The sequence below is a fragment of the Acanthaster planci genome, linkage group LG15 (genome assembly GCF_054643075.1).
Source record: "Acanthaster planci isolate LZ-2023a linkage group LG15, COTS_SCS, whole genome shotgun sequence".
Lineage (NCBI taxonomy): Eukaryota > Metazoa > Echinodermata > Asteroidea > Valvatida > Acanthasteridae > Acanthaster > Acanthaster planci.
Genome location: NC_141791.1, coordinates 913,687 through 926,302, shown reverse-complemented (window position 1 = coordinate 926,302; position 12,616 = coordinate 913,687). Strand labels below are relative to the sequence as shown.

The 12,616-nt window shown below is 40.3% G+C and overlaps 1 protein-coding gene across 3 annotated transcripts in view; it reads left to right on the top strand.

Annotated features, from left to right (window-relative positions):
- The first annotated feature begins 633 nt into the window (after nt 1–633).
- LOC110974450 (uncharacterized) overlaps nt 634–12,616 on the top strand; it is a 28,506-nt gene continuing 16,523 nt past the window's right edge. The window contains exons 1-2 of one of the 3 annotated variants that reach the window (XM_022226098.2): nt 634–1,160; nt 10,485–10,771. In XM_022226098.2, coding sequence (XP_022081790.2) covers nt 1,060–1,160; nt 10,485–10,771 — 388 coding nt within the window. In that variant the 5' untranslated portion in view covers nt 634–1,059. Of the gene's footprint in view, nt 1,161–3,372; nt 3,524–10,484; nt 10,772–12,616 lie in introns of those variants that run through there. The other 2 variants (XM_022226097.2, XM_022226100.2) reach the window with 2 other exon arrangements.

Genomic DNA, 12,616 nt, shown 5'->3' with positions numbered 1-12,616 from the left:
TGCAAGCAAGGCACCTTCACAGAAAGATGGAGGGAGGGAGTTATAAACCGAAAGCTAGATGCTTTGGATAGAAGCGAGGGGAGGTAGGACTAGGGGTGAAGGATATGAGTTATGTATGAGGAGATTTTTAGTTAGAAGGGCTTCATTTTAATTTAAAAATTCGAAATGCTTGGTAAACCTGCTTTAAGTTCTAAATCATTTTCGCGCTGTCGCTTTTCAAGGCACTTTGGATAGCAAACAATAATTGGGTGGAAAGAGCTATTTGTACTCAACATGTTCTTAGACCTTTTCCCATTTTCCTCTCGGAGACACCTGTACCCAGCTTGGCTAATTGGTATCCTGGACATTATCCCGCGCCACCAATCATGATCGGTTTTTTCCTCCCGCCAGCATTTTTTCCTTTTTTATATTTTCTGGTAGGAAAAGTGGGTGTAAAAACCTAATCCCCTCTACCTCAGCTTGTAGTTATGCTTGTTATGCTTGATATCAGAGTGTGTTATGACCCCCCCCACACTGACTCCAGGCTAAAGCTCCGCTCATGGAGTATCGATCGTAAATTACCTCGCACGCATCCATTGATCAACGTGAATCACACTATTTCAAGTGTACTCTCCTGCCTGCCCGTTTGATTTGCGCACCATACGCCTGTGTCGTACATACTTCCTCATTCCATACCTTTTTGTAAGCTAAATCAAAATGTCACAGCTTGGTGACATCAGAGAATCTTCCTTGTTCATCCCCGTGAGTATAAATAAGACGATTATCCGCCAGGCCAGCGAGGAAAAAGATGTTTAGTGAACCAACAGAGTCTTCCGTGATGTGGCCCCTCAGGACAACACACGGACAACGCAAATCACAACACGGCGCTCGGTAAATTGACCCAAAGCTTCCGGGATGACGGTGTCGGAGTTTGGTTGCAGCATCCTGGCGAGTTGAATATCCATCTCTTTTTGCTTGTGGGTGATCGCCCGTATTCGCATTCAGAAAACTTCTCTTACGATAAACTCTTTCTGGTTTTTGAAGCGTCAGGGAAGGTGTTGACTTTCATCTTGACACAGAATGACAGCCATTTTCGGCCGAGAAACCATGGCAACTGGTTGGAGATCAAGCGAATATCAGTTCGCCGGCTTGAGGAGACCGCCTAACGACCCTAGGACAAGGTTAGTGGTAATATAGGGATCTTTGTAAATTCATGCCTTCTTCAATTTTTTATTTCAATCGTCAAGCTCCCAGAATTGCTAAACAGTCAGGAACCTCCCTTTCCCATGACCTTCTATGATACTCCCTTGCAAAGACTAGAATTTGAACAAACCCGGAAAACATCTTTTGCTGGAATATTAAGACAGCTGCTCCTCGGGACAAATTCTGTCATCGGTAAATCTACCGTATTTTTTCTCATTGAATTCTAAATTGAATCATGTCATAATGTTGGCATCATTAGACAATGTAATTCCAATGTACATGTACATAAATTATTGCGTAGGCTTCATCCCCCATTTTTTTCTGTTTGGAACAAAAATAAATAAGCTCTTCCTTTTAGAGGATCCGGCCTTTGCACGAGTTTTATTTTGTAACCTAGTTGCGTGCGTTTATATTCTTTTGGCTTTTAAATTCAAAACAAGGGTGGATCGAGGGATTTATTCAGTTTTGTTTTATTTTAAACTAATGAGAGAAGGGTGATTTTTAATTTTTTTTCCTTCTCGAGAATCTAGCCTCACCCCTCAGAAAGGCCAGTAAAGGTTGCATGAAAATTCCACCCCCCTCAACATCCCCAACTTTGGACCCTAAAAATTTGGTGTTGGATCCCCATTGCCTTCAAGCAGACACTCTAAGTTTGGGATCAAAATTCAGTCTAAGATTAGGATATGAAACGTATGTAATACCGCTTAAATGATGTGACACGTTCCAAGAATTCTTACTGTTTGTATTTTTACCCTTTCACCTTTTCCTCTCGCTTTCCTCTCCGGTAAAAAATGAAGTGATTAGAATTTTACCTGTCATCGTGACTGACTCACTACATAGGACCTACATACCCAAACAAGGCTATTTTGAGCGCGTTGCACATGTAGTACATGTGTTACAATCGTTAAAGTTCCACATCTGTGTTGGTAATGACCGATTGTAATTACATATGGAAACACGTAGCTTATTTTCTCCCTGCCTTGTGTACTTCTGCATACCATTCATAGTCATCACGACCACACCATGTTTTAGGCAATATTCTGATCGGACGGGAATTTCAATGGCCGGCTCAGTTTGGTTCGCTTTGAATTGAATTTTACACTTTTTGTCCTATTGTTTTGCTCTCAGTCGGTTCTGGTTTCCACACCTGTTTTTGTATCGCTTTGCCCGATCCCTCCTGAATGGTTGTTTCGCGATATAAGTGCAAAATTCCACTGAAACCATTGATATTTGATACGAAAAATGATCATGGAAGCAAATCATGAAAAACCTCAGTGAACGGAGGAAATACGCTATGATGTTTATTCGTTTGTAATTCTGCCTGTGAAATCGTTCAGAATGTCGAAAGAATGCTTCCATTCCCTTTTCCCCATAAACTAAACCGTTGCTGAGATTCTATAAATGGAGTGCAGCGAGCGGGGGGGGGGCCTTGACGGGGACATTGCTTTTTTTAAAGTAACTGAAACCACGAACACTAGCAGCAGCACCTACGCCAGCTTCAGGCATTAAGGGAGGTCACGGTATCAGCTAAGGAGGCCATATCACAGGAACAAAATATATTTCTCATGCTTATGGTGTTTGCGGGGGGGGCAACTTCCCTCTGGGGAGCGGCCCCCTAAGGCCCCCTTGGCCACGGGTCTGACAAACAGCTTTACGCATACTAATTAACTTTATAAAAGAGAAAGCCTATCATTCCACAGACGAAATAATTGCATTTTCAAAATAATTATTCTCAGAGAGGCGCCACTTAGGCCTATTGACAACTTCGTCATCAGCTTAGCTTAGGTTGTACATTGTCTTCGTTTTCGGTTTACACTGTTCATAGTTTTTCTGAATAGTAGGAACAGGTCTCAGAATTCCATGATTTCTATTCACTGACTTAACTACCGGGGGACCAGTGGGGCGAACGAGGGTCACTATCTTCCAGTGCCCTTGATTTGTTAATTGACCCAGTTGCCCATCAAATTTTTTACTGTTATTGACGCCTCTGTTCCTGTTTGCAGTTCAGTTCCGATTATGTTTTGTTTCATTACAACACATGCGTTATGGGGGTGGCGAGGGGTGGGGAAACAGACCCCCCCCGGGCTAAACTGAGAAGCTCTCTGCACGGTTTTTAGGACTTGGTCAAGGCGGTCTATGATGCTAAGGGATTACGAAGCAAAGTGACTTGCGCCCCCTTGTGGTGAACTCCCTCACTTTACCAGCCGCCATATTGAACTTCTTCTGCAGCACTTCCGCTAAGTCGTGTAACTTAATCAGTGGGAAGTGCTTCGTATGTCGTTTGTTTTTCATCGCAGGAAAGTCATTTACCGATTGTCGTAAAGAATGTTTCTGGCAGACGGTATGTTGAATTACGCTCTTTACGTGTTTGTCAATATAATTGCATTTTTGTCATAATTTATCACATGTATCACGGGACTTGCTCTTCTTATTTTGGTGACAGCAGGGTTAAGGGTTGGGACTGTTGACATAGCGTTGACTGAGCGTCGTACAATTTGCATAGGCCTAGGCTCTTACATGTTTCCTCAGTACATGTACATGCACTCTATATGTACATGTACACCATACACGCGCGTGTACATCACATAACTTATCTCACAAAGTACATGCAGTAGAGCTGGTTATAATTGGCACCTTATTTAAATTATAAATGAAGGGGCAGCATGGGCATGGCGGGCAGTTATCATGTCGTTTGGCACATGGCTGTGGAGGAAAAAATGATAGATCTAGTCTAAGTAACTTAGATTTTACAAATTCCCTTTCTTAACATTTTGACAGGGTCGGGCAGCAATAGAGTTATAGTCTTTTGCTTCCATTAAATAATTTGAATGTTGGTCAAGTCGTCCCCAAGTCATGTCATCCCCGGGTCAAATCGTCCCCAAGTCAAGTTGTCACTGTAGATTTCAAAAGCCACCAGCCAGCTGTGTAGAACGAATGAAACTTGTGAGTACATGTACCGGTACAAATCTCTGTCTTGTTTTTCTTTCTCTTCTACGTATGGTTGATGCACCTAAAAAGAAAATTACATGCACGACAACACTTGTAAGAACTAGTGGGAGACGACTTGACCCAGGGATGATTTGACCCGGGGACGACTTGACCCGTTTCTAATAATTTCACTCAAAATAACTCACGTTTGGTTCAAACGTATCAACGCCTGCAGGCGGGTTCCCTTACTTACAAATATGTAATGAACTGCAGCACTGTATCCAACATGTTGTAACAAAATGAATACAGAGAGCCTTGCTTGTTCACCAGTGATCGATCGTACATGCAATTAACCTCATTCCCATGGCAATCGTTAGCTGCCATATTGCGCCCACTCTCGCACGAGGTAGTCCATGGGGACGAGGTTAACATACTCATCCAGAATGAAACAAAAAATAACGGATTTCTTCTTGAAGGCGAGGGCTGACCTTCATGTAATCTTTGTTATTGTCAATAATCAGCATAAAGCTTGTTTAGGTTCTTCTACCGTGCGTGACGATGGAAAAATTGTTGAACTCTTCTGATGCCATGTTCAGACTCGAGCTCAAGCGTGACCATGTGGCCGGCCTGTGGTGTTCGTGGGTGCGTGTACAGTCTGCATGTACACTCACTATGCATGTATGACATATATTTTTTCATTCACATTGAAGTCAAGTCTTGTACTCAATTTGCTTGTTCTTAGCCAAATTGCCGAAGGAAGCATGCATGTAGGAACACTGTGGTTCATTTTATATCATTCTTTATTTTTGTTTGCTTATCACATAATAATCTCAATGTGCTGTATTGCAAACAAAAAGGCACAACAACGTGTGTCAAGTACTGACCTGCATTACTACTTGCATACCATTTAAAAACAAAAAACAAAATAAAGTGGTTATGCGAAATCTGTTCAAAGTTTGTCATTCGCTTCTTTGTTGCAGGGCTGTTTAAATCACACTATATAAAAAAACAATTGCACACGGTTTTACAATTTAGGTTTTTTCTAAAAGCTGGGTTTTTTTTTAGAAAAGGCAGAAACCTCGGAAAAAAATGTCAGAAATTCATCAGAAACCACCAGAGAGTATCTAAAATAGGCAGAGCTTCCAGGGCCCTTACGAAGGCACATGTTGCGTGCTTCAAGTTCACGCACAAACTTTGAACTCTAACAAGATTGCACTCCTTGTTTTTCATTTTACACTCCCACTTTTCAAATCCTAGCTTAAACACTGATGGCAGGTTTTGGACTTTTTGACATTGAGGTTTATTTTTTTTGTACACCATGGATGAATATCTCCAGGTTCACATGTGTATATTTCCTTTGCACTGGTCCCCCGTATGCATATACACACTGTATCACCAGGAAGATACTTTCCATTAAATGGTTTGATGCTCCAACAACTTGCAGTAGTATTGAAAGTAAAAGTAAGTGTTCAGGATGTACAGAACTACCAGTCAGTTAACCGGTAACCAAAATTGGTAGAACAGGAACAAAAATTGACAAATATGATTGTAGTGATCCATGACCTTCCTATCGTCATATTATTTGAAATGTTACTTCCCACCTACATGTATAGTATTGTCCCAACTCTAATCTATACAGTATGCAGGTGGGACCAGCCCAATTATAGTTGGGACAGGTACTGTCGTTTGGAGACATATCATGCATGCATGCACAATGTAAATGACATTTACTGGACGTTTAGTGAATGTTGCCATTTACATGCAGTATGACTGATAGACTGGGCGTTATCTTGAAGTACACACATAAATGTCAAAATGTACTTGCTAAATGTAGCTACATGTAGTTGGCAGTTATTCTTACAATGCACATTGTACATTGTACGTGTATATTTTTGCCTGGAGCATCATTATGTATGTACATGTACTTGTCCGCATGTAATGCATTGACTTACATGTACATATACTATGCACATCTCCTTTCCCCTGACCTTTGGCAAAGTTCTGTGCCGCGTAGGTGCTGACCTATCTGGGTTAGGCATGACTAAACTTCATCAACCCAGGCAGTGGATGGTTTGCAGAGCTGGTGATGTTTTCTAGCCAATAAGGATGCTGTGTCAACATGTACATGTAGACGTAATTGTAAACAGTGTTATTGCCTGAGGCGAAAAATAACTTCAGCCAGGGAAATTCTGTATTTTCAAGACACTTTTTCGAAGTTAATGCTCATTTTGTTTTTAAATGTATTTGTTCGCACACATTTTCAAATATTCAGCAATTGCAACATGTTTGGTTAAAACTAGAGAAAGGGAGGATGGATTTTCATGAAAAAAATGGACAGAAAACAAATGTCATGCTTTATTCAGGAACGTGTAGTAACTACACTGTAGTATAGATCCTGATTGGTACATGTACAATTTAATGTACATCAGTTATTTTATATAATCACCCAATGTGTTTGTGTGTACATTGCATGGCCTGCCTATCCTAAAAGAGGCCTACTGGGCACTGGGTACAAGGGTTAAACAAATTACATGCTGAAAGAAAAGTTTGCTCGTGCCTTTAAAAAGGAAGTGTGGTATTACCCATGACCTTGCTTGAAGTTTGTACATGTAGAATGCATAAATGTACAACTGCAATGGGCTTTCACTGCACATGTCCATGTAGGTATTTCCTCGTTCAATGGGAAAGCATTTCAAGAAATACAGTGTATGAGAGAATATGTTGTACAAAGTGTATTGAAGGCCCCAAACCGAACTTTCTATGCATCTTTATCCCTAACACTCCTCAGTCCTCCAACAGGTGAAGGATTGAGGAGTGTTAGGGTTAAGAGGCCTTAAATTTTATGCTACTTGTTTCCCAACCTACCCTTTTTTGATGGCACAACTGTAAATTTTTTTTGAGAAATATGAATTTAAGAAAGAAAGAAAAATTGTGTGTATTGTAGTTTGAATGTGGTACGAAAAGGTTCAACGGACTAATTTATGCTTTTAGCTTGTACATGTACCCTTTGACACAAAGCCACCAGACTTCCCTTGCTGTTGGTATTTTGAACCAGTTAATGCATAGTGTACCTACACACTAAATCGCAAATAAATAAATAAACACATGGGTCGAGTTCGGGCGACCTGTTCTTGACACAGGTTTCTTGTTCTCAAGCTCGAACGGTAGGAACATGACTCCAGAACACTGTTCTGGGAACAGGAGCACACCACCTCCTCGTCACGGTTTTACAGGAACGTACAGAAAAACAGCTGCAAAAAGTAGAGAAATGGCTTACAAAGCCAGACACGATGGGAAGTTCTGCAAAATTAACATTAATTACTTTCCGTAACACAAAAAATGAATACTCCTGTTTAAAAGAATTCAGCCGAGTTATCCAAACATTAACTTTGAATTACATACTGTGCATGGATGCCGCCATGTTGCCTGTTGATTACCTCTAACTACATGTACTAGCAATTACCAGATGTTTTGTTTCCGGCGTTCGAGCGGCCAACCCACGAATTACAAATAAAGCTGTTCATGAACTATGAGAACAAGCCGCCCAAACTCAGCCTTTGCTAAATGAACCCTGCTTTCAGACACCATGTAAGAAGAAATAGTTTGTTTTGGCCTGATCTCTGACCATGCTGGTAAGTCTGCCATACCTACTGGTAGTCTTTCTTCGGTAATTTAAAGTGTGCCGGGGAGGGGGGAATTGCTGTAAAAATGGCAATGACTGGGTTAACATCACTATTGTATAACGGTTTGGAAGTTTCCAGACAGCTTCATTATAAGCAGCTTCCTGAGTGTAATCCTAGTATAGTCCAACCCTTTTGCAGTAATGGGATACTCACAGATGGTACATGGACATGTACTGGTCCTTTCATGTACAGGATAAGTATGAGATGAAGCCCACATGTTATGAAGCCACAGCATGACTGGAAAATAGACATGGACATGTACTTACATAGATGTCCTTCATAACACCACACAGTGTGGGCGTCGTTTTGGTGAATTCAGGATTTGGTGCAGTAGTTTGTTTGTTTATTCACCAGACTTCACAGTTTTGGTTAGATTTTCCACATCTTTACCTACCGGTACTAGTACATGTACATGTAGCTAGTTTAAGCCCTGTTTCTCGAAGAAATTTTAATTCTTTTTTTGTCCCTCCTGTGTAAAGAAGGATTGTGTGCTCCATTTAATGTTTGCCTACAGTAACTGTAATTGTAGCACACACGGAGAACAGACTGAAATCACCCTCATAAGGCCATGTCATACACACATGTAAGTATACAGAGATTGGTGTCATGGAACCCCACATATTTAGCTGGATCTTCTGCTTTACAAATTTATATGCTAAGCAAAAATCGGCTGAGAGCCCACTGCAAGTGGTGTATATGTACATTGAATTGTGTCTTGGCCAGTAACCAGTTTTGCTAAGTGAACATTTTCCATGATTAGCAGTAGAGATACATTGTACACGTAACTGTGCTCAGCAACTCCATAAAATTCGCCCCAGGTCTTGTTGGTGTCCATTCTAGGTCAAGTATGCAGCCCCAAATACAGTGATACCACCGTAGGTGCACTGGAGTGGTTTAATAGAATTAAATATGGTGGCCATGGTTAGAAGCCAGTCATTCATGTCAGTGTTATAATTTCAATCACATGGTTACTTGTAACTGTAACCCTTACAAGGTGTAATCAGGAGAATTAAAATTTGATTGAATACCAGACGCAATTCCAGAGTTGAAGAGTCTTGGTACCATACGTATGGTGGTAAAAAAAACGTGTGAACATGTCGATTTTTCATTTTTTTTACTTTTCCCTGTTATTTTAATATTTTATGAGGACTGCTGGAAATTACTCCCAACATGATTGTTTTATAAACATTGAACAATCTGCATTGTAAACTGTTTGGAATGTAAACATGAATGAATGTACATTTCATTTACAATGAAAACTAAGGCCGTGCTTACATCACCTTTCAAGGTTTATTCGTCTGTATTTGTACCTCGTTAACTCGTGGATTTATTCATTCTTTATTTTGCGAGGCTTGTTTACCTAGCCGTTGACGGTAGTTCAGTTGTCAGCATTCATTGCATTGCACACCATGTATCTGATGTCATTGACCCATGGCTCAAGTGCATAGTAGATTCTGTTTCTTGTTTGAGATGCATCTTGAGTGTCCCGTCCTGTCACTTATTAAAGATGATAGGATGAGAACAGAAATGCAGTGGAAAAATGATTCACAGAGTCTGTGAAGGCAGTGAATTTTTCCCTGTTACCTGAATCCTCAGCGTTGGGTAGCCTACAGAGAATTAATGTTGTTGAATTTCCTCGGTTGTTGGTTGCTTTCTGTCCGTAGGAATTACTTCTAACAAGACCATACATGTACATGTTTTTGTTTTGTACATTTGAGCTTGCTGAAGGAAATAATTACATATCATATACATGTCAATGGCACCCTGAATGTTTATTTTATGCAAAGTTTCTGTAATATGTTAACATTTAATCCAGAATTAGTCATCAATTCAAGCTCATTGAGATTGATATTGTTTTAAAAACACAGATGAGAAGGAAAGTGAAATGTTTTGGCAGTGGAGGGCCTTGTTAACATAAATGTACATGTACTCTCTCTTTATTTAAATCCATGATCTTTAAGTCAGTTTACAGAGTATCATTTACATACACACTTCCTGCAGCGATAGCCTTTGTTACTTTTGCTGCATACTGATGGGTAAATCAATATTCAGAACTCAACTGGATTCAAAAGCAAGACAAGTTGGTGATCAAAATTCAGACCCTGCCCTCCACGATGCAGCATTAGGTGTATAGAATGCAGGATTGGATCCATATGATTTATATGTGTGTGTGTGTGTGTGCCATTTTTTACATCCTGATTAAAGCAGAGATAATTCATGGGGAGAGAATACATGTAGCTTGACATTTTGATTGAACTTCTGCTTGGAACAAGACTTCCAAGGGGAATCTTTCTTGAATTTGGTCATGCAGTGCCTAGTATTTGTATAGTTTGTTATGCTTACATGTATGTCCCAGTTTTAACTTCAAGTTGGCTTAGTGCGAGGGCCCATGTTAAATCCACATGTATTTATTGTCCACATGAGGACTTTATCCTGTCCATGTGTGCAATACTCTGCCAATCGATTTAAGAATAAGTAGTGTTGGATATATATGTACGTTTGTACTGAATACATGTATGTAAGATACACAGAAGCCAGTGTGTCATGCGAGCGATAGATGCATTTTTTTTTTGGTAATTTATTCCTCACCTTTCATTTTTTTATTAATGCATTAAATTTATTTTATGCGTCTCATGAAAATATTAATATGAACTCATTTCTTTTTTCTAATTTCTCGCTCTTGATTCTCAGAAGTTTGATCCCTGTCGCCATGCCGTTGGTCAAACGAGAAATTGAGCCGGTCCACCTCAGCCGGGGTGTCATCTCCCAAGGCATCTCCAATGAGCTAGAATGCGTGACCAACACCACGTTGGCCGGCATCATCAAACAGCTCAGCAACTTGAGCAAGCATGCCGAGGACATCTTCGGAGATCTCTACAACGAGGCGCATTCTCTGTGCCGTCGCTCCAACTCACTGCAAGACCGTATTGACAGGCTGTCGGTCAAAGTCAAGCAGCTGGACGCCACGCGAGACGATGGTAAGTTTCTCAAGGGAGGGTGCTGCTGCATTTTGGTTTGCAAAACTGTGCTTTCTCAGACTTTGCCTTCGACCAAAATCATCCGATCATCCCAATATTCACAATAACCTGTTGCAGCTTGGTGTTGTTTGTTTTGCTAAAGAAAGCTTAACTTTGTTTCATCTTGTATTATTCTAAAGAAATTTATTCCGTGTTGGGGGGAGGGGCCTCTTGCTTAGTGCCACCAAAATGCAGATTACTTTGGCCTTAAATGCTGTATTTCAACACACAGTGAACCTACATCATCAATCCATCGTGTTCCAACAACAAATAAGTACACTTATGATATTCTTAGTATTGTAAAATCATTATATCTACTGCATCTCTTGCCCAAGAGTCAGATGGGAAGTTAAAACTTGCAAACGACTTGACCCTAGGACATGATCCTGTCTGAACATATTTTCTGCCAAAAGAGAACACATTTCATACTTCTTCCCTTCCTCCAACCTCCCTCCGAGCAAACTCATCTCACTTGATGCTCAGAGTTTACTGACCCCAACCGAGGCTGCTTTGAACATGAAGCCACACCTGTAGGGGGGGCATCTCAGGGGTATCGGCACACCATCTCCTTCCCTCAGGATCTCCCCACGGCGCTTACTCTGTGACTGGTCTGTGCCTTTGTGTTCACTCTCAGTTCCCAGAGAATCGGTTGGGGCTGTTTTTTCAGTAGGCTTTGGCTAAGCTCAATGTTGCTCTAATAGATAACGCCTTTTAACGGGACTTGACTGAGTGCATTTTTTCTGTTTCCAATTATGTTTGTGCAGTAGTGCTCTGTGAAATGCATTGCGTATCATTTAATTTTTAAGGTGCGTATGCATGGATTTAATAATGAAGTATATTATTAACGTTATTTGTATTGTGTATGCCACATAGACATATTTTTACAGAGTTATTTGCATTTTGCTCAAACTTACCGTACACTATTTGCCTAATTTACATGTACCGGTACATGAATGTCATAAACATGTGTGAATGCATGTACATGTACTTAGTACATGTAACTTGTATTCCTGGATTTCTAGCCATAATTCATACAGATACATGTATGCACATGTATGTACACTGTTTTGTGTATACTTATCCACTGCATCTCTTGCCTAAGAGTCAGATCGAAAATGATCATTTATACTCATCATGCTCAAGATGAATTCCATCTTTGGAAATATTGGCCCAGAGAGCATCGATTAGTGAAAACCACCAATAAAATACAATTGGGTCCCTCAAATTCATTACATGAATGTATTATTACCTTTCCAAATTTTTTCTGCATGGCAAAAAAGGGGAGGTAATACAAACTGTCCACGACCAATCAACTAACGGTTTTATTTACATTGTGTGTACAGTAAACCTAGTTTGCACCTGTAGGACATGCATCATAGAAATCTACATACCAACATTCCCTTGACCTCATTCACAAGCAATACAGAAATCACAGGCCAATATTTATACTTAATCCACACTGGGAACTACACCTGTTGTTTTGGGGCATCAATCAATTTTTCTGCCATTAGTCTGTCAAGTGATTCATCCCTGTATTTACATGCACACATGGAAGCATGTGTATAGACAGTACACTGTATTGCATTGTGTGGTCTTCACTACTACACAAATCATGGAGGACTTCCTGTGTGTACTTACATCTGTCACACTGGTCATGCAGAGTGATTTACATTCTGTCAAAGTGAAATTGATGAAATGGTAAAAGGCAATAGTTCATAAGATGTTTGTCACTGTTAAGACTGTGTTTGATCTACACATATATCTATGAGTGTACATGTACAGTGTATATACATACATGTACCTGTG